Genomic DNA, 27,338 nt, shown 5'->3' on the forward strand with positions numbered 1-27,338 from the left:
TTGCTAAACTAATGTTTTTTCAAATTTTTCTAGATTTTTTTCAATCGATTTTAATTCAGTACAATTGGTCTATACACACTTATTATATTATACACATGTGTTTTTTTTATATTAAGATACATTCGTCTCAAAATGTAAAACTATCAGTCATCATTAAGTTCGTTTTTTGTTTATAAAAAATCAAAACTGATTCTTCTATACTTTTCCTTCATTGCAACTATTTTAAAATGTTCCGATTTTTTGCGGAGCACTTTTGTTGTAACAAAATGTAACAGCAACAGGATATACTTCATAGTCGGTTGCTGAATAGTGGCAATCATCACACACAAATTAATGTTATTGAATGACAAATGATAGATCTAAGGATAGATTTTGATAATAAGGATATATGATAGTAAATTATATCAAAATGTAGGCTTATATATTTGAAACAAGTTTGTTTTATCTTGTAGTTTTTTTTCTTACAAACGTCCATTTTTAACGTGCTGTTAATTGGCATTTCAATTAAGCAATCATTTTTATCAAGTATAATAAAAACGAATACTATAAGATAGATCCTGCTGCTACCAATATATCTTTATGAAGAAGTCATGAATAAATTAAAATATTCCATGACAAACATTTAATAAATCGATATGCGCCGATTAACATTTTTCTAAATATATTGAGTCCTCTAACCTTATTTCCAGCATTGTCACAAAATATAAGAATAATCGCAGTCGTATTTCATAAATCGTACATACATTCATTACACACACACACATAGTTATCATATCAAATTGTTTATGACGCCTAACTAAACGAGGAAGATATTATTAAAATCGACTGTTGCATTTCGATTCTACCACAATTTTAAATAATTATTGTGTAAAACGGCGCGTTTAATGGGTTATTTTTTAAGTCTTGGGGGACCTTCTTTCGGAGCTGACGCTCTGCGTTGCTGACTAGGGGGAGCCATCGGTGAGCCGGTGCTGAAATAGAAAGCTGCTTTAGCAAGTTATGTTGTCCTGGCTAAGGAGTTACATAGGCTTCATAAATATTCAAATCCAACTGGATGAAAAATAAATCGGGTACATTATTCGCAAACTTCTTTTATTAATTCTATTTTATAGCTTGTCAGTATGAACGTATTAACCCTTTTCGGTCATCTGTCCACTCACAGCCACCAAAGCCTTTTTATCGTTCCGGTCGCATATATGTTTGCGGCCGCCACAACAAGTTACTATTAGAATCGTGTACTGTATGCATTCATACAGCATACAGTGATTATAAAATATAACTTTTATACAAAAACAACACTAGATAAATGTATTGAATAATCTTGTAATCTTGTTTACATATCGTAAACTTAACGGGAAATAATTCCGAGCATTGCGGATAGCCATCCCCAAATTAATTTCGACCGAAAAAAGTTAAAACATTTTTTAATATATGTATACTCAATTTTATCTGCTTCCTCTTGATCATCTTCAAAAGATTACTTCAAATATTAATTGGTGGTAAAACTGAATCAGCTGAGCTTGCATTTGACAATAATTCTTAATGGCAAACATTGGAACAAAAAATTTCAAAACTAATTGGCAAAATGTTATATTTTGTACTTTTTTGGTTTGGCTATGATCATGAAAGCTGTGGCTTAAAAATTTAGATCTACAAATTTAATTAATCTAGTTTGCAATATGTGGATATGAGCAAGCGTATGTTTATGCAATAAACTGTAAATAAAATTATATTAGAATGTTTACCTAAAATACGTACTTTTTTGCATGTTCTTGGTTAGGTGACGCAGCTGTACCTTGCCCCCTTAATCTCATGGAAACACGTCTTTCGTGGCTTTCATACATTCCTCTTGATGCTAAAAAACAATAAATAAGTTATAGTAATTGCAAAAAAAATCGAAAATGAAATATTTCATATATCTTTACGTTTTCACGGTTTCGGAACATCTTGGGATACCTTTGAAAAAATGGATGAGACATATTTGTGCGTGTGTATGCATGTGTGTGCGGATGCCGAAGGAACACCGATTTGAATGATTCAAAAAACATTCTATTTATATTGATGTGAAATAGAATGACTTAATTAAATATTATTTATTGAAACAACTAACGTTATTACATCTATAAAAAATACTACAATAACCAACCAACTAATTTATTGCAACCGATCGCTGCACAGTCAAATAAAATGCTGAATTGTTTTTTTAAATATAAAAGCACAATAAAAGTTTCAGCAATGCATAGATTAATTACGAAAACAAATAATTGCTAACCAATATCGTCTCCAACTGCCGCTGCTGGTGTGGACACATCGTGCCTACGTAAACGTCCTTGTGGAGGTCTCGGCGTTTCCGGAGGAACAGCTCCGTATCCTGCCGCTCCACGAGTTCCTCTCGTTCCTGTGCCGCCTCCTGCTCCTGCTCCATTATTGCCCGTGCCGCCGTTACCACCTCCGCCGCCCATCGCTCCGTTGTTCGCACCACCTCCGTTTTCTTCGCCGCCTGCACCATTATTACCACCGTGATTATTAGACCTAGAACCACCTGAAAGAACAAAAAAGTAATAGTAATTTTCAACAGTTGATAATAAGTTATGGCCCGGTCATTTTAAGCATTCAAGGTTACTATAATTCATAATGGGCTGTAACTGAGCAAAATTGTTTAAAATACAAATAAAACTAATTTCATAAGTCCTCATCGATCCGATGCAAGCTAAAAATAAGGCACAAGGTCAAAGATAAAAAAATAACCCTCTTTCGATTTTTAGCTAAATGGTCAGTTTTATCGCAAAATTACCTGAGACAATATTGTAGAGCATAAAATTATCTAAAAAAATGCATTAATAACTTTTTTTACAGAGAGCCACCGTTTTAAAGATACATATATCTTTAAAAAGTACTTTTGAAAGTACCTTTAAAAGCCACCTATGAGGTAGTGTGCTTAGTTTGTTTTTTTACGTGATTCCCCAGTAGGCCTATTTCACGAGTCTGTTTCGGAACACTTGCAAAATAATATTTGTGAATTTGGGTTGGCAAAAATAAAGGCTTTAATTATAAAAAAGTAACTACATTTATTCATACGACGATAAACAATACTTTACTGAAACGGTACAGTATTGTTTATCGTCGTATGTCTCTTAAACACAGATATAATGAATATAGTATTATATTCAAACTAATATCTGATTTAACGATTCATGGTTGATAGCAATTTCAACAGAATATATGGTGCAACGCATAAATCTCGCAAAATCTATCCATATAATGAAAGATTCGTTATGAAATGTTATAAACATTTTTGCAAATAGATCGAACTAAAACAAGATTACGAATAACACGATAAAACTTGGAATATATAATATAATATATAATATAATATATAGTGGAAACATATTCTATCACGGCTTCTATTTCAAATCTCAAATTATTCACACTTCCGAAGAATTCAGACACAGATCGGAACATAGTTGAATATTGCTTAAGCTCCAATACACTTCCATATTCAAAAATCTTAAACCCCAACTTGCCATGCATCAATGCTTGATATCCTCGAAAACACGCTTGCTAAACATTAGCAACTTTAAAAAATGTGCAAAAAAAGCGTGTGGAATATGGAGTCAATTGCAGACTTTCTCGACTGCAGATACAACCACCATACACCATAACCAGCTCAAAGCGAGAATATTACAGCTCTTTAGAAGCAGAAAATATTGAACTGATTATTACTGATTAGTCTGAAAACACCCAAAAAATTAAAACTATAAACATGATTTCCGATAACAATCAAGAAAAGCAGTTCACAGAATATGTGTGTTACCAAAACCACTAATAACAACTTAATTCACATTCACGAAGATTACCAAATACTTTGAAATCTATATTTCAAGGCCGGGAGTATGTTCGCGCCAATCAAAGCATGCGGGTATATTGAGATAAAAAACAAAAAATCATTAATAGATTATTATAAAACCAAAATCAAATCATTCAATACATAATCAAAAACATGTTAAAATAATTGTAAATACTATTATAACTTATAAAATAAATATATACAGTTATCAATAAAGTATTTAACAATTTGGTCCTTCATAAGGCAATCAATCACAACAATCCATTTAAAAAACAGTCATAATTTTCAAATGTTTCGACATCTAGTTCGTATCGTTTTTCTTAATCTCGATCATATATGGGTTTCGCCTAAGCACATATCGATGGCCGAGAAATTCAATGTTAATACGCCAAACTGAAAAGTTTATAAACAAATAAACATTTTATTTATCCTGTAGCAAAACTGTGTATGAACATTTGATATGTCCAGAATTTACGTTGAAGTGCTATGAACTAAAACCGCCGTTAATAATAATAAAAAAAAAATACATCGAGTATTTTAAATGAATATCGTGGCAAGAGCTCGGCACCACGGTACGGTACACTTGGAACCGTCCCGTCCCCAAAGGGTTAAAATTCATTTAATAAATAAGATTTGCAAATTAAATATATATGTACATAAAATTTTGGTATTAGCTACATTTTTTCTGTCACGTTTGTTATTTAACAGTACGGTAAAACAATGTACACATTTTTAACAACAATATGTTACAGAGTTTCACACAATATTATTTTTCATTGACAAAATAATTTTATGAATCTAATTGTAAGATTAGCAGCAGTATATATCATTCCCCATGTTCATGCTTTGCCAAAAGCTTAAAAACCCCGCAACGAAAGTGTGTTAATGTGTTCTGAAATCTGAATTAAGTAACTTACCGAATTTCAACTTATTCCAATCAAATTCATAGTCGCAGGTGAATCCTTGTCTATGAAATAAATTGCGAAATAATTGTCTAAGATAGGAGTAGTCTGGACGATCATCAAATCTCAATTGCCGACAACAATGTAAATAAGATGCAAACTCCGGCGAGAAACCCTAGACAAAAGAATAATGGTTAAATATAATAGGTTTGTAGCATATTATTATAGCAAGGACAGGTATTTTGTGAACTAGAAGTGCAAAATTCAAAACATAGAGTAGTTAGATAATGATATTTTACAAATCAATTTGATTAATGTATGACGATATATTAAAACTTTCATACGAAAAATATCGACAATCTAATCGTACAGGGTTAAAATGAACAAGGTCGAAAATTATCTAAAAACTTGCAATTACAACTTGAGCTCATAGTAAGTAAAATTTCATAGTGAACGAATGCACATAATTTATAATATCATAATTTACACTTACTTTGCATAATTCTTCTATTGACGTAGATAATTTCTTTTCAGAGATGAGTTCGTACTTTTGTCTTTTAGTGGCAGCTTTCAGACCTTGCCAAGGCAACGAGCCTCGATTGAAATACATTAGAACGTAACCTAGGGATTCTAAATCGTCTCGACGAGATTGTTCTATTCCAAGATGAGTATTAATGGAAGCGTATCTAGCTGTACCTGTAAAAAACGACTCCATTAAAATTCTTTACATAAAATGTCTTTACAATCGTAAATTAGACAAGTGTTAAAAATTGCTCGACGTCAGAAGCCACTGAAAATGTGATGAAGTAGCATTGTACTTTAAGGCAAACTATTGAGACTTTGTAAAGAAGTATTAGATGAATAAAATTAATTTTGAAATTACTAAAAATTCGAATATTTTGGTGATTTGAAAAATATGGTGTTTTACAACATTTTAATATTATTATAAAAACATTAAAAATTTTAAATATTTAATTTATATAAAATATGAACTGCAAGAAAATGCGACATAATGAAACAAATATTATTATCTTATATATAAAAATGGAGCTCTCTTTCAAATGTCCGAATAAAACTCGAAAACGGCTGAATCGATTTGGCCAGTCTTAGTCTTGAAAAATTCGTGCCAATCCAGAGAATGTCCAAAAGGTGAGAAATTATTTCAAATCCGCGTAGAAACTTTACATTTATAATTTTAAAATTTTTGTAGAAGCGTAATTTAAATAGAACAATGGACGGTGGCAATTTCGTGAAATGTCAAACGCTTTTGACAGATGATGTTCAATTACGTTTAATAGGATGTTTTACGCGAATATTATTTATTTGTGATAAATTTGTAGTAAGTAGTTTTGTTTGTAGTTTTATTTATATACAAAAACGTTAGTAAACGGGCCCCAAGTGTTACTAGAGACTCAAAATATAAACTTTTTTGATATGTTAATATGAAAATGCATTTTTGGCATATTTTTCTCAAACACGGTGCTCTGAAAGATCTTATTTGTATAATTATATGCTCATTGGTATTTATAAAACATTTTCTAGGTTATATTATTTTTTATTTATGTTATTTAAATTCAGAACCTAAATTTGGTATCGATCAAATGGACCTTTTGTCGAATAACATTTTTCCAGTTATAATTTCCCAGAATTTATCGCAGAATAGATAGTAATATATGAAGGTCCGGGGTTAAAAAGGCCAACCACCGATTTGTCAAAAATCAGTAAAGTTAAGCATTGTTTAACAACAATATTTGAAAGTAGAGGAAAAAAGATTTAAAGCCAGCTACAAGCTTGATTTGAAAACGGTAATCTTTGAAATGGGGGAGATAAACGGTAATCTTTGAGAATCCATAATAAAAGTATTTTCTTCCGTTGGTAGTTTTTAAGCATTAGTTAAAAATGTAATTATTTTGTAAAATACCTTTAAAACTATAATAAAGCTTTAAATCTTTTTGCCACCTGCCCGTTTCAAGTTACCCCGCCTACAGCGTAAAAAGGTCTAGATAACAAATTTTTGAAAGAAGCATTCAAACAACACATCCTTATATACTTAAAGTATTAATATTTTTGATTCTCTAGAAATTGTCTAGAATATACCTTATTTAGCAAAACAACGTTTGCCGGGTCAGCTAGTTTATAATAATTATTTTAGTACAAATGTTGACTCACATTTTATGAGCAACTTTTTAAAATATGGCACCTTACCGAATTTTAAATAAAAATTAAACGGAAATTTTATAAATATTGAAAAAAATAATAAAATTTTCTTTCGTTATAGTTAGTTCAGAGTGAATTTCATAAGAAACGTGCTCATACAGTGAAATGCAATTTAAAAATAACTAAAAAAATGTAGAATAAGTAAAAATAATCAGTCAATGTGTCGATTATTTTTATGAAAATGTGGCAGATTTTTTTTATTTTATTTCCATAGTAATACAAGCTGCCTGAAAGTGCATTCTGTAATTCTGGTGACTTGTGTGTAAGATAAGATTTTAAAATGCTACTCAGTGGTAGTGATTTTAAGTTTGAAAAATAGATGGAAAGAAGGTATAGAAAAAATAATAATAAAACTAAATTACATATTGACTATGCTAAATCTAACGGGTTTATTCTTAAGTTTTCAGGGGATGTTTGAGGAACTCAAGTCTTTCGCAAGTTGATTTGGATCGTTTTCCAGTATGGCCTTGTATTTGGATGCAAGTCTTCTAATTTCTTCTGTTACTGTAGATTTGTATATTGGAGTCTTGATGGAACAGCCAATTTGGGATAGACTTGAGTGCCTCTAATATTTTTTTAGGATACATACATAGATCAATATGACACAAAATTTTTATGAAGTATATCAAAATGATGCGATCTTGAATTAAGTAATCACTCCATTCAGCATTTGTACGTTACGTATTAATTAAAAGATACAAAAGCCAAATTTAGTCAGTGCAAATTCAAATATTAAAATAGTATAAATAACATTGACTAGACTAAAACAAAAATAATTAGACATACCAGTCAAATTCTTATTCTCCCTATATGGTATGTGCTGGTGTGTGCGTCCATCTCTGAATTTCTTCGCCAGACCAAAGTCTATTATATAGACCAAGTTTCCTTTCTTTCCGAGTCCCATAAGAAAGTTATCGGGTTTAATGTCGCGATGGATGAAGTTACGCGAATGTATATATTCTGTGCGAGATATAAGTTGATCGGCAAGTAATAAAACCGTTTTCAAAGAAAACCTCCTCGAACAGAAATTAAATAAGTCTTCTAATGATGGACCCAGTAATTCCATAACCATTACATTGTAGTCGCCTTCTGAGCCGCACCATTTAATTGTAGGTATACCCACTGGAAAAAAGAATTGACATTAGTTAATTATGAATGATGTATCATATCTATTAATGAGGTTAATTACATTTGCATAAATGCACAAAACAACAAATGATTAGAGTTAAATATAATAAAAGCTTCCAATATAAATTGTACTGTACTATAGTAACTGTTTAAGATCTGGTAAGTCGTAAACCTCAAATAAAAATTATTTGCAAATTTCCTAATTATTTAAAAAATATTCAAAATTTTCACGCATTATAGTCTTTACACTCTCTTCTAGAATGAAATACATATTTTGAATCTGTTCTACTGATCATTGAACTAATCAAACATTTAGATTCATTTGTATGCGGTATAATGAATAAAGTATAGTTGGCGCTGGTGTTATTCTACGCCTATCTTCATTCAGTATCAAAAATAGTCACAAAATGAAATATTCATTTCAACAACGTGTACGAACATGAAGTTCATATCGTTTGTATAAATTTTCAGTGACGGTTGCGTGTAATGGCATAGTGGCCTCCGACGCCCTCTTGACCAGTTACAGAGGTATAGAAACGCATGCGATTACAAAAAGTACAGTTGTCAGTTTACCATTATGGATATAATTGCCGTAACAAAGAAATTGCTAGAGAAACAGTTATAAAGATCAGCAAATGGGTAAACTAGTGGTGCATGGCATCGTGCCTTATAAGGTAAACTGATGGGACTTTTCGTACCAAAAATTATTTTTTTTAAAGAAAGACTAGATTTTTTTTAAACTTTGAAAAAATTCGATTTTTGAGAAAAAAAAACTTAAAAAAATGTTTTGATTATTTCGAAATATTTTGAAATTTTTGAATTTCTTTTCAAAGCAATCGTACTGCTTCAACTGCATAGAGACAAAATATCAAAGCGCGTAAGTATCGTCGCCGTCTTTTGGGTTCCGTCAATTTTACGGAACCCATAGAAATGTAAACAAAATTTAAACGTATTATTAAAATCTCCATAAAATATCTGATTTTTGACCGCCAAATCGCGTTATTTTTCTTTTTTTACTAGATCTCCAAAACCGCTAGACCTGCCTTCCCAAAAATTGAATCAGTTCTTTATTTTGTCAATGCAAGTAAAATGTTTTTTGAAATGTTAAAATCGGACTCTCTGTTCTCCTAAAAACTGAGTTACCGTTTTTGGCACTTTTTGTCCCTTATCTTCGAAACGGCGAGACGTGCTTTTGCCAAAAACTAATCAGCACACGTCTCCTTATCAATAGGAATCGAAGGTTTTTTAAATAATTAAAATCGATTGAACCGTGTTCCCGAAATCGTCGACGAAAATTTGTGTTCGCACACACACACACACATACATCCATATTTTCTAAGGTATGCCAAAATGTTCAGAAACCTCTGAAACGTATAAAAGATATATAAAAATTTTCATTTTAGATTTTTTGCGAAACTATAACTTACCCTACGGGAAGTTAATCATTAACTGTAAGATGTAAAGTTTTCTATAACTGAAGTGACTGATCAACAAAAAAAATTTATAGAAAATATTGTTTTATCAACTATACTATTACATTGCAAATTATATTTCTGATTTATAATAATACCCGCGATTCGATTAAATCTTGTGTAATTCTTTAAATATCAATTCGATTTTCCTCTGGCTTTTCTTTTATTTCGACAGATTCAGGTTACACAAAATTATGAATTGTTAATTTTTTATTAATTTCCCGTAGGGTAGGTTATAGTAACCGCAAACTAATCAAAAATGAAAATATTTATATATATTTACGTTCCAAAGGTTTCTGAACATTTTGGAATACCTTAGAAAAAATGGATGTGTGTGTGTGTGTGTGTGCGCGCGGATACAAATTTTCGTCGGCGACTTTGGCAAAGGCGGGTCCAGCCGTTTCAAAAATGGTAATTTATTTGTTGAGATAATCGATTTGAATTATTCAAAAAACATTTTATTTGTATTGAAGAAATAAAGAACTGATATAATTTTTGGGGAGACAGATCTTGCGGTTTCCGAGATCCAATAAAAAAAGTAAAAAAAAGCCATTTGGCGATCAAAAATGATCATTGACAATTTATAAAATTTTTTCAAAGTTTATAAAAAATGTTGAACCTTTTTTAAAAAATTTAATTTTTCGGTACGGAAAGTTCCAGCAATTTGCTTTAATGCACGATGCCATGCACCACCAGTTTGGTTTTTTATAGATCTATAATGCATACAATTTCACCATAAAATAAACTGCAATTTTTCTGTAGTTCAACGTCCGTTTTTAAAAAAAATCTATAAACACTACATATAAAGTAAATGTGACCTCAGAATTATGACCTTTATTCATTCAGATATACATGTGTAATAATTAAATAAATTTGAAGTAACGAAATGAAAACGAAGTTAATCATTCGCTTTAGTGCTCATTGTTCTATCAATAAAACTAAGAAAAATTACGTCGTCTGCGCGTAATCACTGCGGAAAATAGGTCAAACTTTCTATTGCCAAGGTGACTGCTGCAGACAATATAATAATAATAATACATCACAAAGAAGGGAGAATTTTTACAACAATGTTTGAATTGTTCATTATCCAATGTTACGAAATCGGAAAAAATGCATTCAGACGTAGATATTCGCGATTTCGAGGTCTCAGCATTGTCATAAAATCTTCCTTATTGACTTTGCGCCTATGGTCCTTAGAAATAATATTTCAATATTGACTTATATAGTTCCTCTTCATATGGAATTCCCTAAAATTGCATATATTATAAGAAGATCCAGCAATGAATTTTGTTGTAGCTTACAAAGTGATAGAAAAAAGCAATGTTTGTTATATGCATTTCTTACAAAATTTAAAAAGGGACTCCATGAAGGAGAACATTTATTATAAAGGTATATTTTGCTAGTGAAGTGTAAGAATGTACTTATGAGTTCTAAAATTTGTAACATTAGCTGGAACGTAGAGGCCTTGTCAGGTAATGATATCTCACACATTAAAAAAAGCATGAAAATTTAAAAAAAATACATTTATGATAAATATTGAACTTTCACTTTTACCAAACAAAATTTACAAAGAATTCAAATTAGATCTTTTCAAATCTGACACGCTCCTTTTACCTTCTTCCGGAAAAGTAATTTGTTAAAAGCATTCATAGTTGATGATGATTTTAGTATGTATTTCTGAAGTGTCCGTCTCCATGAAAAATTTGGAAAATTTATTTATTAATTTTTCTTACGCACGTTAGGGGCCCCCGCGATAGCATTAACATTAGTCTATTTATTAAATTTTATATTTTATAACATACAAATCGAAAAATGACCTAAATATATCTATCAACTAAGTAAAACTGTATTAAATAGAAAATATGTTTATTTAAATATGTTAAAATTACTTGTGTTGCATAGAATTATATACAGATCAAACCATTCAAACCATTCCAAGTATCTATCTATCCTATGCAATCAGATTTATTTTAATTGAACCTTACTTAGATGATAAAGTATATTTATACATTTTTATGAAAAAAATCAAAAATTAAAAAAAAAGTCGTAAAATTCATAGTACAAAAACAATACTAGAAAAAATTACAACGTAATATTTCTGAGGTAGCTCTTCCACTTTAACACGTTTTACAACTAATTTCCGCCGAAGCGGTTGTATGCGCGCCATGTAATATTGATTATTTTCAACAAAGGTAGCTTTTATTACGACAATACACTAAAACTCATCTGGTTTATTAAGAATAGTTATTTTATCGTTTTCGATATATACACGAATAATTGTTAAATTAGTAAATTTATAAAAAATTATATAAAAATACATGTGAAGTTAAAAGCATTTTAAATTATGAAAAATTTGATAAATCTTTCAAATAATATTACAGCAATAATAAAAATCGAAAAAACTTTTATAAACCCTTTCATAATGTGTACTCATTCCACTGAAATTCACAATTTAAATAAACTAGTCAATCCAAACTAATTGTTAAAATTAGTTAAACACGAGTTTTACGAGTATTATGCAGTTATACTTTGATTATTGGTACAGTAGAGCCCCTAATTAGAAGAAGGTCAATAAAAACACCAATTTTTCTTAATAAAATTCAGAAGGTCGAGTGTCAAAGTTAAAATCTTTATTTTACAATAATGAATCTTTCTTTGCTTCTGGAAATTAAATCACGTGGCTCAGATTCTCGATTACTCGTCTTCGAATTGACTTTCTTCACTGTCAAACAATAAAAAATCGTTTTTTTTTATTTATTTGACTTTATACGACTATTTATTTCAATAAATGAAATCAATAACCTGGAAACGCAATATATTACAAAAGTTAATATAATTACCAAAACATTTATTAAAAACGTTTTATGCATATGCAGAATCAGAATGAAACTTGCAAGGTTTCAAAGATATTCTAATATGCTAATATGCAACATACTAAAATCGGTATTTGTTCAGCAAGGCGACAGACAATGTAACTATTCGCAAAGTTGGGAGTAAAGGCGGAAATTTAACCGTAGAGCAAATTGCATTTCGCACACTGAACAGCGTGGAAATACTGGTAGCTGAAAGGTGCAGAATAGTGACTCCCTCAGTTCTGCAAATTTCAGAATTTAATCTAATTTCATGCTCGCAGTGTCAGTAATTTTCCAAACACGGATTATAAATTACGGTTGGAATCATTTGCAATGTACGGGTTAAAAATGTATGCATACGATCGTATTTTTCGAAACTCATAACATCAACGAGATGAAATAGGAAACAACCACTGTATCGTTTTTGACAAATTTGTTTTTTTTTTACCTTATAAAACCAAGAAAATAATTTAAAGGTAACAATCATGGCTATGAACAATGACAACATATACAAGATTAGAGTGAACTATATTAATCATTGCAAAATAATGACTTAGCCCTTTTCCTTATATTATGAAGACTTCATATATTGAATCTAAATCATTAAGGGGCACCACTAGTGTAACCGCCTAAAAAAAGGCGATTTTCGGGAATTTATATAAAAAACTACTTTATCAATCATTTCAAAATTTTAGGAATATATTTATACATGTTTTAAGAATACTTTAAGAATATTTTTTAAGTTATCATTGATTTCCAACGGCGCGACAAAAAAAGGCCCTTCAGCCTTCACTGCTACAGTGATTCCGGCCTTCTACGTGGATGAAATTTAAAAAAAAAATTCTCGTTAAACTAGATATTATAGTCTGTAAAATGAACTACGATAAAGAAAAAAAATAAAAATTGACAAAATGACGGAGTTTTTTTTTTAAAAAAAAAGTCGAATTTTACCCAAAATTTTGGTCGCTTTTGGACTGCCAAAATTCGATTTTTGATCCGATCAAAAAATCAATAGTTCATTTTACGGAGAACTATATATAGAACATGTAAAAAAAATTTGATAGTGATCGGATCATTTGTTTTTGAGTAATCGCTGCAGCAAATTCGGAAAATGCTGTTTCGAGAAAAACGCGTTTAAAGATTAAATGATCGTTATCCTATATACTATATATATACTCTTTAAATGGCTGTGACTCAAAAAAAATTTTGGTATGTTATTTTTAAAGGTATAACCTATCGAAATATGGAAAAATTGAAAATTAGATTTTTTGAAAATTTCACACTAGTTGTGCCCATTAATATTAAAAATCAATTGAATGAAATTATATTTATAAATACAAGTTTATATAGTATGTAAGTTCTTTTTAGTGGATATGGATATCAAACAACGTAACGGTCGAAAGTCATGAACAAAAAAAATTTTAAATGAAACTATTTACTAAATTAAGGAGCCGATTCCACCGTAAAATAGACCAATGTCATGTTACGTGGCGTTTTTCGTACAAAATGATACTAAAAACTGCCAAAATGCAATGTATTTGTTGTGCAGTCAGGCGTTTTACACATAAAATGTAACTTCACTCATATGTTATTATGTCACATCACAAAGACGCACTTATGGTAAGATTCTTTTTTTGAGTTTTATATATAAAACGGCTGACTACATAGCAATCAATAAAATATAAATTAATTTATTAGTGATTAAAAGTATTTCGAGTAGATTTATCACACATCATTGAAAACGAACAAACACTCTATCGTTATATATACCAAGTAAATCGTCTAATTTTAATTTTAACAAACGTCAAAAAAACTGCTCATTTTCTCAAACTTCGATGAATTTTTAAATTAAACTACTTGTCGTTAGGCCGTAATATTTCAGTAAGTTCTATAAGACCATGATATACTCGTATATCGCCAAAAAAAGTTCCATAAAATCGGCTTAAATTATTTTTTCAACAGTTAATTACAAGAAAACGGCTCGGTAGTAGTTCATCTTTATGTAACTTCACTTATATGTTATTATGTCATATCCCAAAGATGCACTAATGGTAAGATTCTGTTTTTGTGTTTTCTAGGTTGAGTTTTATATCTAAAAACGGCTGATTGCACAGCAACCACATAGCATTTTGATAGTTTTTAGTACGACTTTATATGAAAAACGCGAGGTAACTTTGTCAGCATTGTCCTATTTTAAGGCAGGATCGGCCCATAAATCGTAGTAAGACATTTTCATATTTGATTCATATTTGATGGTAAAGAGTAGAGTTGAACTGTGCATTTGGAATCATAAAAAAATAAGAAGGGGACTAGCAAAGTTGTTCTTGCTATGATAGACTAATAACTTATTAAAGATTTTATTGAAACAAATATTTGAAATAAAATAGTAACAAGAAAATACAATATATTTAGCAACCTTAATGATGCACACTATTAATAATAATGTGACCATTACATGCCCACACATTTAATAAAATTTCATTATTACATACTAATATGGACATTTTGATAAATTTCTTATTTTTATTTATATAAATGCAGAATAACTAAATACTTAGTTATTCTGCATTTACTGAATAGTATTAGTAAGGTCAATTCATACATGTAAATACAACGTGTGCTCGAAAAAATATATATTTTGGGCAGCAATCAGAACTCACGAGCCTTATAAGCTCGACTGACTTGATTGAACCCTTTCGACTCAGATGTCGTCGCTCCGGCGACAAATTTCATATAAATCTCGCAATTCGCGAGTGGAAAGTGTTAATACTAGTCGATTCTATACAGATAGCAACCAAACAGTTGTTTCATGATGAATTATAATTACAATTACGATAAGACGATTATTTATTGATTTATTATTTATTGATTCGTAAATGCCGAATGATTTTCAAGTGAAAACCGTTCACTATTCTCAAAAAATATGGTTATAGTTTTAAGAATCACTGGAAACAGTAGAACAATTTTTTGATTTTCCATTATAAAATATGGAGCAAAGAATTGACAACTGGGCTTCCACGTAACCATATCAATATATACCCATGATGCTGTGACCCTCTTTGAACGAATCACTTGCATCATTAATGAAGCCCTGAGCGTTACTTCTGGGAAGGTTCTTATGATAAAAATTCAAATGATTCGAAACAGACCTTACTAACACAATACTCACTCTCAAACATCTGAGATAATGCATGAAAAAACAGTACAGAGAAATAATACGTATTAGAACTTAAAATTGTGAACATTTGAGATATATGATCACTTGCATAATGATGAGGATTTCTCAATCGCTATAAAAAATTAATCGAATATGGTAGAAAAAAGCGCCAAAGTATCCAGTTGTATTTCTTTGTTTCAATGGAAATAGGAAAACATTTCTGAAAAAAAAAAAATCGAAAGCTTCACTAATTATTAAGTTAAATTATAGAGTATTTTGTCTATATGTACCAATTTGATCATGAGTTATCCATGTACGTAACCTTGTTAGAACAATTATTTTCAGTTACTTTGAAGTAGAGAAACGCATACACAGAGCTCGACTCGTCGCTGTTTTTGTCCAAGTATTCAGTATTTATCTCTCTACGCTCGGCGAAACAAATGTTAAGGAAGTCTATTTGTACAACATTTAACCTACGGCAGTTAAAATACCCTCAGATACGCGCGAAGACTGCTTTAAATTCAAATTGCAAATTCTGGCACGTGCCCAAAGCATGAGGACTATATAAAAAAAACTATATATATATATATATATATATATATATATATTTCATAATTAGTTGTTGCACATAGTTCAGTTCAACCTTGTTCTTATAATTTTTGATCGAAACGCTTGAAATAAACCTAAAATTGAACAGCAGTATTTCTTCAGTACAAATATCTCTGTTGCAATAATTCATGAGGACAAAAATTAATTGAAGTATCACCAACATCTTTAGATTCAAACTTGATAAAGTAATACATGTAATTAATTAATTCTAATTGCTACAAAATCCGTCAATATAATTAAAAATAAAATCATTTTAAATATTGGAGAATTTAATTTTTTTAAATGCGAAAATTAATACTTATGAAGTTGAATCTTACAACAAAACAGACGACTTTAAATCTTATAAAATTTTTTGTCAGCATTTTTAGCAAGAAGTATTAACATTTTAAAACAAACTAGAAAGTCATAAAAATTCAAAGTTAATTCTAAATAAATATCTATTTAAAAATCCTAAAAAACATAAGCCATTAAGGGGCCAATTCTGCGCTAAGATAGCGTTGTTAGGGGGCATCACGTGAGGTTTTTGTGGGGAGAGGGGGGTTTGACAAAGAATCACCAAATATCACGTGTGGGAGGGAGGGGTATAGTAAGATATCACGCTATGTTACCCTTCTTTCTTGGTACTAAAACTGAAAATGCTATATATCATAACCGTATGTTATAAATGCGCATCACAAACAGTTTATCATAATTATCATTGTTTCTAGAATTGTTTCTTTTGTTTCTAGATCGCGCAGCAAATAGATAGCTGTTTCACGTTTTTTAGTACCAAGAAAGAAGGATACGATAGCATTTTTATAACAATGCTATGTTATCGTCTATGTTACTGCAGAATTGGCTCCTAAGATTACTTGATGCACATACAAGGTGTACACATAAGTATGGTGACCGTGACTGTTTCAAGTTTCGCGGACAATGTACCTTCGATTATTGATTTAGATAGGCAGTGGCACATATGTCCAGACATATGCATACACTTCGAAAAGTACAAAGCGTACATATAGGGTGACCCAAAAATTGAAATTTATCGATAGCAACTTGACTGTAGGCCACACCGTGCGGAATTCGAAGTTGCAATATATGAAAAAAAAAAAAACTAAGAATTTTGAGACCTTTCTAACGATATATAATACTTTATATGTTTTCGTTACAGAAATATCTAGACCGTAAGATCACTAGATCACTAGTACCACTAGATGAACCACCCGTTAGTTACGTTTTTTACTAATAAAAAGGTAGACTAATTTGTTGTGATCTGTCTATGTTGCAATATATATATTTCAATATTACAAAATTAAGTGTACCAATTTGCACTTGCATCAAAAATAAAATCAAGCGCTCCAAAACACTTGTTGCAGTTAAAAGATGTCAACGACAACCTTCACGCTTTGGACAAAGATCTGATTGAAATGATTGAAAGTTGAAAGTTGTTCAAATTAGAGACAACATGAATAAGAAGTTTCTGAGAATACTGTGGCATATCAACCCGCTCTTGTGATGAGATGATGATTTGTGAGTAAGGACTGTTAGGTTTCACAACAATATTATCTAAGCACCAAATTATTCCCCGAATTCGCCAAACTATTAAGGAACCATGTCAGCCATATATATATATATATGACATAACAAATAGTGTTTTTACAGAAATTTTGGCTTTTTTTCTTTGATACGTTAATATAATTTAATTATTATTTTTAACTAAATTGTCTAATAAAGTTACCATGTTGCATGTCATGCGAAATTTTTTTGAGACTCTGTGTTAAATAAAAATTCGTCTTATTGGAAGCTGGAGAAATAGATTGTTTCAAATGTAGACGATTGTATATTTATTAAATTTGTTTGCTCTACTTTACAGAAATAGATACTGATGAAGTGAAGTTATTCATTTTATTGTATGATAGCACTCGAATCAATATATTACATTGTAAAGGCATCGATATGTCAAATGCATACGTCGACAACATCTTTCCGTGATAAATAATAAACAGTAAATTACATGAAGATAAAGCACATTAAACAAACCAAAGTGGTTGTTATTAATTCCCCATAGGTTTGGGTTATTAAAATCATATAATATTTTTAAATTAAAATATTTTGATGTATTTGCGTTTAGCAGTCATCTAATCTTTTTGCATATATAATTCAGACAAAAATGTATGTATGTTACACTATTGGTAAAAGCAGGTGCATCCATTGCGGGGAAAAGGCTAACATGTGTAAAATATGAGCAGTAGATCAAAAATGAGAATTTGCCTATTTTAACTTCACAAAAATAGCATGTCATTTTGAGTATTTATTTGACTTATGACTATCAATATCAATGCATTCATCAATATGAATGCAAAGTTCATAACTTGTATAAAAATTTCAAACTGAATTAAGGATTGTTTTCAAATGAATTTATTTGTGTTACTGTAATGTGTAACAAAGTTATTTATTTGAATACTGTAAGCATTGTAAAAATTTGAAAATTTTCAAAATCTCAATTTTATTACAATTTATATATTTATTGCCAACTCCTGAACTTAATTTTCTAATAAATATTTGTTTATAAGTTAATTTAGAATTAATAGAACAAGTTAAGGTCCAGGTATACTCAAGAAATAGAGAAGAAGTCTCCTGTTCGCATGGACGCAGATGTTTTCGGGTGAAGACAAAAACTGCGTTCATATGCTATATACGTGTACATCCATAATTTTTTTTTAATAGCGATTTTAACAAAAACAAATTCTTTCATTCAGTTAAAGGTGAGTGAATTAACAATTATAGTCATTGCATACATATTGACCTTCATATCAAATATTAAGTCTAGACAGTCAGTATCGACTTAGTACTAGACCATCGACACGTTGCTCATTACTCTATTATTAGTAGACAAAATGAAAAACTCTATTCATAGGTTGTTGAAAGATTTCCAGTATAATATATATATACGGTATATAAGGTATAACAGACAAAAAGAATTGAGATTCACATTATTCCAAACTCGAAAATTTTTATAATTAAAATGGTTTTAAAATTTTTGAAATTGAGTCAAATTTTTTTGCATCGACAAAAGGTTAAATTTTGGCACACATACAGACCCACACTTATAAACATTCATATATGCCTTTACCAATTTTAGCATCAAACAATTCAGAATTAATTAGAACATTTAGAATAAAATTAGTTGAGAAGTTACAAAGATGCAAAGAGTGTGTGTGTGTTTGCATATAAATATGTATATGTATATTAGGGTGGTCCTTAAAATGGTCATTTTCGAATTTCCTTGCTCCCAGGGGCTCAAATGGTTCCAAATAGATAAAAAACAATTCTCTGAAAGTTTTAGCTCTTAATATTGACGTTTAGATAGAGCGCAATTCAATCAAAGTTTTGTATGGAAATAGCATGGAAAAATTTTCAAAAATTTTAAAAATGTTTTTTAAATGTAATTTAGCGAACAAATGAATGAATAAAACTCATTTATTTGTCGCTAAGTTATACCTAAAACATTTTTTTTAAATTTTCAAAAAAATTTCCATGCTCTTTCCATACAAACTTTGATTGAATTGCGCTCTATCTAAGCGTTAATATTAAGAGCTAAAACTTTCAGAGAATTGTTTTTTTATCAATTTGGAACCATTTGAGCCCCTGGGAGCAAGGAAATTCGAAAATGACCATTTTAAGGACCACCCTAATGTATATATATATATATATATATATATATATATATATATATAAATAATTCGAGTCGGCATATAAAGATTTATGTAAGGTTTATGTTCGATCATTACACTAAAAGTGTTAGCTGACTCTACTTTGTTGCGCACTTAAATTATTGTCGTTATAAAAAAAGTCGTTCTATCTGGATTCCACTCTATATATGTATATCTATAACTGAAATAAAAACAGATGTCAAGTATCACAAGTTTATATGCAAAATGATAAAAAAATCATTTCAATACCATAAGACTTTTGACCAATCTCACTAAAACACTTATTTTAGCGATCATCGAGTAGAATCACTTTCTAAAAGGAAAATGGTTATACCTACGTAGCAAAACTGATTTATGTATTATGTGGGTACAGTATTGCAAATAAGATTCAGCACCTACTTGGCCTCAGTGAACATAGAACGCCCAAACACTCGCATAGACCTTTGCGCAGAAGAACGATATTCGCCAGTTAAGTAATCCACAGCCCAATTAAAAAAATAATTGATAAGGGGGTGTCCATCAATCATGCGATCGATTTTTAGGGATGTTTGAACCCACCTCCCCCTTGTTAAAATAAACCCCTTCAATCCAACAAGCATCACGTGTATTTTTAGTACCCAAAACAACCTTAAGTTTTTGGAAATCTAATTAACAAATTTTGGATTTTTTAAAAATTCAGGTAAAAAACGAAATACACGTGATATCTTACTTGACGCCCCCTCCCCAACGTGATATTTCGTGATTTTTTTTTATTAAACCTCATGTGTATAATGGACGCCCTCTAAAATCACATAAAGGATGACAGCAAAAAATAGTCACACCGTGGAATAATGTTCTCCGAGAACAAAGTTTGTGGTAGTAAGATATCTGATAGCATCAAAAATTATGTAATCACTAACATTCATATAAATTATGTTTTAATTATCCATTATTTTTTAATAAACTATTCTCAGTGTCCTATGATATGTTGGGTTGCATTTGTACTACCCAGTTTATTAGAAGGTAACCTAATGGTTGTCCTTTCTTTTTGTTATAGATATTTTACATACGGACTTCTAAATGAGCAAAGCTTCGAAAGCCACTAGGAAACATTGCGGTTTATATTTTAGAGTGATTATGTAGATCACTACTGCTTGATATCAGGGTCTGCATAGCGCGAGATCTGAACCTGAGAATTGTGACTTCGCGAATCAGACTCTTATCGAACACCCACTTCATTACTATCGCAGATAAAACGACATTAGAAGATGCCATAACGGATAATAAATTTATCAGAAAAATGTAAGTAGAGTTGAAAATATTTACGTATAAAAATTGCTTAATTTTCAATAAAAAATTAAATATTTACGAACAAATTATCGTTTGGTGGAACAAATATGTGATAAATTAATTCGTGAATTAATTGTGAATGACAGTGATATATATATACGAAATAAGCAATACAATACAAAATATATTAAATTTCGAATTATATATCATTTAATATTTTCAATAAACCATTATTTTCTTTCATGAACAGAAAACAATCAATGAATGAAAACTAGACAGCATTCCACACAAATCCAGTAATAGTGACTTAAAATGTGGTAGAGAACATGATATATAGCTCCAATCAATTTTGGCACCTTCGGCAACGCTCTGCTATTATGACAACTTACTACTAAAAATAGTACCACACGTGGGTAGCAATTATTTCATTTATAGATTATCTTATTCTATTTCGTATCTATATAAAAACGGCTGAATGGGCTACAGCTTTATACGAATATATTTCAAGTATATTTTATGCATTACTATTGATGGTCGTATGTTTAGACTCCTAGTCCCATTAGAAATTTTAGACTCCAGAGAAAATGACCCCTATCTGAAATTCTGCTCGAACATTTTGGTACTATTATGCTCTGTGCACTTTTTTTTACAATATTACATTTATTTTTGTAGGTTATTTTGAATTTTCGCAACAGTACTATTAATTCACTTCTATAAGCTTCATACAATCAATAACGAAACGGATTACCACTGAATGACCTTTCGACCTTCTTGCCTAATAAAGTTATCCTGAAAGTTTATTTTTTCTTTATAACGACAGATTGCAATTTATAAAAGCAATTAAAAAAAATTAACCACGACGCACAGTCTTAAACACATCGCAAATAAATTTAAAAATATTTTAACTAATTAATACAATAGTCGTGAATAAGCGCACCAGGCTTATTAACCATGTTTTCAAGTCCTCCGATTCGATGCATTGATTCATCCTAGAAGTAACATGATCAATAAATGAGCCGTTCATTTTGAACATTTATCTTAAAATAGAGATACTATAATAGAGGGGTAGCAACCACCCCGTGTAAAAGCTCAATGCCATGAAGATTGTCACCTTCATGGCCAATATTATTATATTATACGAAAATACGTCCGAACAAATAGTGTGAGATTTCCCATTGCCATTTCACACCTCAGTGCCCGAAAAGGGCTTATTTTCAAATGGAAACATATTTTTAATCTTTATGGCCAAGTGAAAATAGACATAGCTACTGCACCATATCAGGTCTTCCAGAGCGCGGACTCGAACTCCCGACCCTGCCCATACAAAGTAAGCCATGAGAAAATATATTAAAACAGTTAATATTATTTTGATCATTTATGTTTAATATAAATGGAGCTAAGGCACTTCTGAAATAAACGGATCAAGTAACTAATGATTAATTTTACTTATTATGTTCTTCATTACAGATGCGTAAGTATTAAATAATGGTATATCTATCAAACATGTAACAATTTAAAAACTATTACAGTCAATATCTCATACTTTAACATAAATTACCTTCCCTTTGGCACATATTACTAAAGCAATAACGAATATTTTCAATGTGTACAGAGTACAGATAACTGTTTTTTTTTTTTTAAATCAAGTATGTTAACTTCACCGAAAAGTGGTTAGGACAAAGAAACATGTATATCAATATGTTTTGATTGCGACTACTCTATTAATAGCCAATATAGTATTTATATCTCAGATAGACTATATAATTTTATTCAAATATTGAATGTAAAGTATGTATATGAAATCTAATATATCGTAAGCAATATTATTTGTTTATTTAATATTGGCTTGAAGACTAAAAAAGTACACCGAGAAACTCGGCTTCGAACAATGCTCGACAGAGTTAGTGTCAAGGGTCAAAATGATAATAAGAGAAGTCAACGAACATTGTTCAAACAATTTTTGTGACCAGGCCAAATTCTTATCTGTTCATCGGTTCCTTGATTGCGACAAAAATTGCAAAAACATGCATTGTAAAAAACAATACACTTACTAATTTATTAGTCCCAGTACTAGTTTGCATTCAGAACAAAATCTGGACAAGAGGTGAAAATAGTAATATCTTTTATTTTTGCTACATAATTAACTAGATTTAAAGTAATAGTTATGTTTAATGTATTAAAGCTGAAATAAATGTTCTGTTATCTTCAAGGAAAGATATGTGACTCATGTAGTAAAATTATGTAAAAAAAAAATATAAAATATACTTTTTATATTAAAAAAAAATCTTGAAACACAAAACTATTTTAAATTATTATTTTTTAAATAAATAAAAGATACATATATGCATTTTATATTTTACTGAATGTTTGCTAATTTTTTTAATAATTCTTATAACTAATGTCGAGGTAGGCCTCCAGCAAAAAAAATATTTCTCAGCAAAAAAAAAATTGCATTGAATAATCGTTCTATTTGAAATTGCATTAAAGTCCGTGCTTTACAAGTCTATTTTTCCATTGCAAAAGACGACAATTTCATACATGCAAAATAAAAAAAAACCTATTCGTAAGAAATTGATAGTAACATTGTCTAACTAATGTCGTCATTTGAAAAAATGTTTACGTAATATTTGACGATTTTTGATAAAATTTGTAACGCAAAAACGATTATAAAATCAATGCGCAGAAAATGGGTTCAAGAGTTCAAATCTCGTTTGTCATCATTTCTCTGCGCTCTGGTTTGAGTTGAGAGTTAAGAAAAGATAACAAACATTGTAATTTTGAAAAGAAAAAAAAAATAAAGTTATGTAATTAGTGCGTTGACATTAATCAATACACATTAATGAGTATAAAAATTTAAAAAAAAAAATCACGGAGATATATAATAGTCTAAATTAAAAAAAAATCTTTCAAAAACAATTAGCTGAAAATAAAAGCCCGACTACGTCACCTACATGCACACAAGAATGAAATAATTATTGAAAAAAATATATATTGCCCCACCATCACATATTATATGTAATTACAATAAAATAAGCCTAAAAATAAAACAAGTTTGTACAATATTTCATGTTGCCGATACGTATCTAAAAGATTCAATAGTTTCCTGCTTTTATGATAGAAGCTCTAATTGTAAGACAAGAAGTGATAGAAAAACACTACATAAACAAATCACCCTAAGTTTTATTATTCGTTATTATATTATAATTGCATTATATTATGTATTATATTATAGAATTATTCTAGTTTCCATTTGAATTATTTTATTTACTAATCAATACGCATATAGATTTCTAATTAGCTCATTCAAGCATGATTGTCATTTATTTAATTACGTTATTAATTATCGTTTGTTCCAGAAATTCTTTTGATATGGGCTGTCGCAATTATAGTTTAATATTACTGCGTCAGCAACAAAGCTGAATTTGTGTGGTCAAAATTGAATTTTTGGTAGACTATATTATAAAAATCCAGTAACAAATTCATACTATTGATAATATAAAACTTGATAAAATTTCAACTTTATGAAAAAAATTGCAGTTTGATTAATTTTAAACTTTATGCACAAAAAGTTTAATTATCTTGATTCAATATATTTTTTTCAGGATACAAATTTTGTAAAAAGCTTTAAAGAAATATACATATTTTTATGAGAATAACTTGTTCTGTTAAGACAACCCAGTAGTTGTTCAATCCAGTTGTGACTAATTAATTAATTAACTATACTCGACGTATTTGTTGACAGTTTGTGACTTTATATGCAGTTATATCCACGAAAGACGATTTTCATTTGAGATCATATTTTAGATCTCAAACTTAAGTGGAAATTTGACATCAAGGCTGTCTGATGTCGAGCTTTGGCCGAGGCCGAAATCGAACCATCGAACCCGGGACTAGAGTCAAAACTGATTAGGCCATTGCTAGGTCTGATACGAATTAGTGATGTATGAATATATAAAAATATGAAATTCCAATAGAAGTTCAATATCGAAGTTTAAGCTTTATGAATTACTAATAAACCAAATATCAAATAATGTTATGTCATTTGCAATCGGTGCAATATAGTGTTACGCTTACAGAAACCAACTAATATAGGTTTGAAATCATATGACCGCATTTGATTAATTTTGCTCTAGCAACGATTAAATCTAAAAGCTAGTTTGAAAAACATGTGACTTCACTAAACGTAATGTGAATTGTTTATAATACACAAACGTGAAAAATTATCACCAGAGCCTGGAATGTGTACTTCTCGATCTAATACCAATGATTCAGATACAGAAAACTTAAAAATCGAAAAAAAAAACTGCGCAAGCTGTACGATTACAATAAAGAACTAAAATCATTTGACTTGGAACTTTTCAAACTCCTCTATAACTTTCCAACAGCAGAGCCTGCCTTTGCTAAACACTAATCTACTGTTCAAATCATCAGTGCAAATCGACTCATTTTTGGAGAACAAAATCTCTCTAAACCCTGGATGAGCATTACACATACACAGTTTTTACCAAGTTATTTTACAATTTTTGATACAGCAATGCCGCAAAAGCGCTATTTTCACTTGAAAACTATATATTTTAAATTTATATTTTCAAATAAAAATGAATATCAATATGGGCTTGGTATCAGATTATCCGAAGTGGGATACCACTACTTCTAATATCATATGGGTGGGTAGCGAACCTCGAACCTTACAGATTAAATGATCTCTAATTATAGCTAAAATACTGTTATTGTACATCAAATCTCTCTATTCCTGGATGAGTATTACATACATATACACGCACTGTTTTCAAGTGATGCCAAAATAACGAGAAATTCAAAAAACAGAAAAAACATTTCTCGGAACAAATTAATCTTCAAGTTCCATAATCGAATGAACAGATATATCTTAAGTAGCTGTTTACTATAAACAAAAGTCAAAATATTATCTCAATCTGTCATTAAACTGAATATTTATTGCTTTCCAAAGGGCTTCATATCTTGTATTTAAGTAAATAGAATCGAATTAATAAATAATAATATTTATTTAATCTTATGTGAAAATGCAACGGTTTTTTAAAGTGACATCTGTGCCAAAATATTTTATATCATAAATACTCACAAGCAACAAAATAAATATTATGACTGCGTCATAATCCGCGAAATTTATACGTATCAATAATAATAATTACTAAATATTTTTGCTTTTTTAACTAGAACATTAAATTATTATCTTTTGTTAAATATGGTAATTAAATCGATGGGTAATTGATTTCGTTTTCGATATGCGTTTTCAAAACAAACATTAATATAAATATGCTTCATTGACAATATAAAAAAAAACTAGAAAAACGCGAACTTTCTTCAAATATTAGGAGTATACACATATGCGACATCTATACAAAGTTATCAACTCTTATAGGCTAGATCAGAGGTCGACAACCAATGGCCAGGGTACCACATGTGGTCTCTAACATTTTGCGCATCTCATTAAAACTTGTTGAGGATCTAAGTATTGATTATAAGCAATGATAAAACATTCAAAAGGTAAATGTTATATTATCTTAAAACATAATTATTTCATATGTTTTCCTTTTCAGATTTGTTAATATTTTTTATTTTTAATAATTATACTCATATGATAAAAGCATAAACGAAGTTGCTTATAAATGAGGAGAGCCGTAGAAAAAAAAATGAAATAGAATCCGATATCAAGAAAAGGTTGCCTACTCCTACGCTAGACGACCGCCATAGTGGCATAGTGGGTTCACAGGCCTCTCGGATCATACACGAGGCGTCTACGATAATAAATTCATGCATTTACAATCCCTGCTCACGCTATGACGACAAGGGGAGGAAAAAATGCCTGATATGGGTAAGGTAACGGTGACTAATATGCGTGGGCAACTAACTTTTATGGAATTATGAATAAAGCCCTGAAAAATAAGTCGAAGTACAATGAGAGACAATAATTCGAACCATTCGACTTTTCACATGTGTGCCTAATTAAAAAAAAAAAAAAAAAAAAAATTATGTAAGACGAATTTGAAACATTTACATTGAAATTGATTTTAAACAAATCATTATCAAACCAATATTTTGCTTTAGACGATTTAAAAAAAAACTGAAATTAAATAGAATATTTCAAACAACATCATATTTCTGTATCATGTATGTATGACCTTTGGCGTAGGTAACTAAGAATAAAGCT

The 27,338-nt window shown here is 29.9% G+C and overlaps 1 protein-coding gene across 1 annotated transcript in view; it reads right to left on the reverse strand.

Moving 5' to 3' along the window:
- Positions 1-70: 70 nt before the first annotated feature.
- Positions 71-27,338, reverse strand: part of LOC113376644 (casein kinase I-like) — a 53,119-nt gene continuing 25,851 nt past the window's right edge. Inside the window, exons 3-8 of the mRNA XM_026616640.1 lie at positions 7,753-8,088; positions 5,243-5,445; positions 4,765-4,924; positions 2,273-2,542; positions 1,759-1,855; positions 71-971 (exon numbers count right to left, since the gene is read on the reverse strand). Of these exons, the coding sequence (XP_026472425.1) occupies positions 890-971; positions 1,759-1,855; positions 2,273-2,542; positions 4,765-4,924; positions 5,243-5,445; positions 7,753-8,088 (1,148 nt within the window). The 3' untranslated portion in view covers positions 71-889. The remainder of the gene's footprint in view (positions 972-1,758; positions 1,856-2,272; positions 2,543-4,764; positions 4,925-5,242; positions 5,446-7,752; positions 8,089-27,338) is intronic.

The sequence above is a fragment of the Ctenocephalides felis genome, unplaced genomic scaffold (genome assembly GCF_003426905.1).
Source record: "Ctenocephalides felis isolate EL2017-DRISC unplaced genomic scaffold, ASM342690v1 CF-g0.4_SCAFFOLD_01886, whole genome shotgun sequence".
NCBI classification, from domain to species: Eukaryota; Metazoa; Arthropoda; class Insecta; order Siphonaptera; family Pulicidae; genus Ctenocephalides; species Ctenocephalides felis.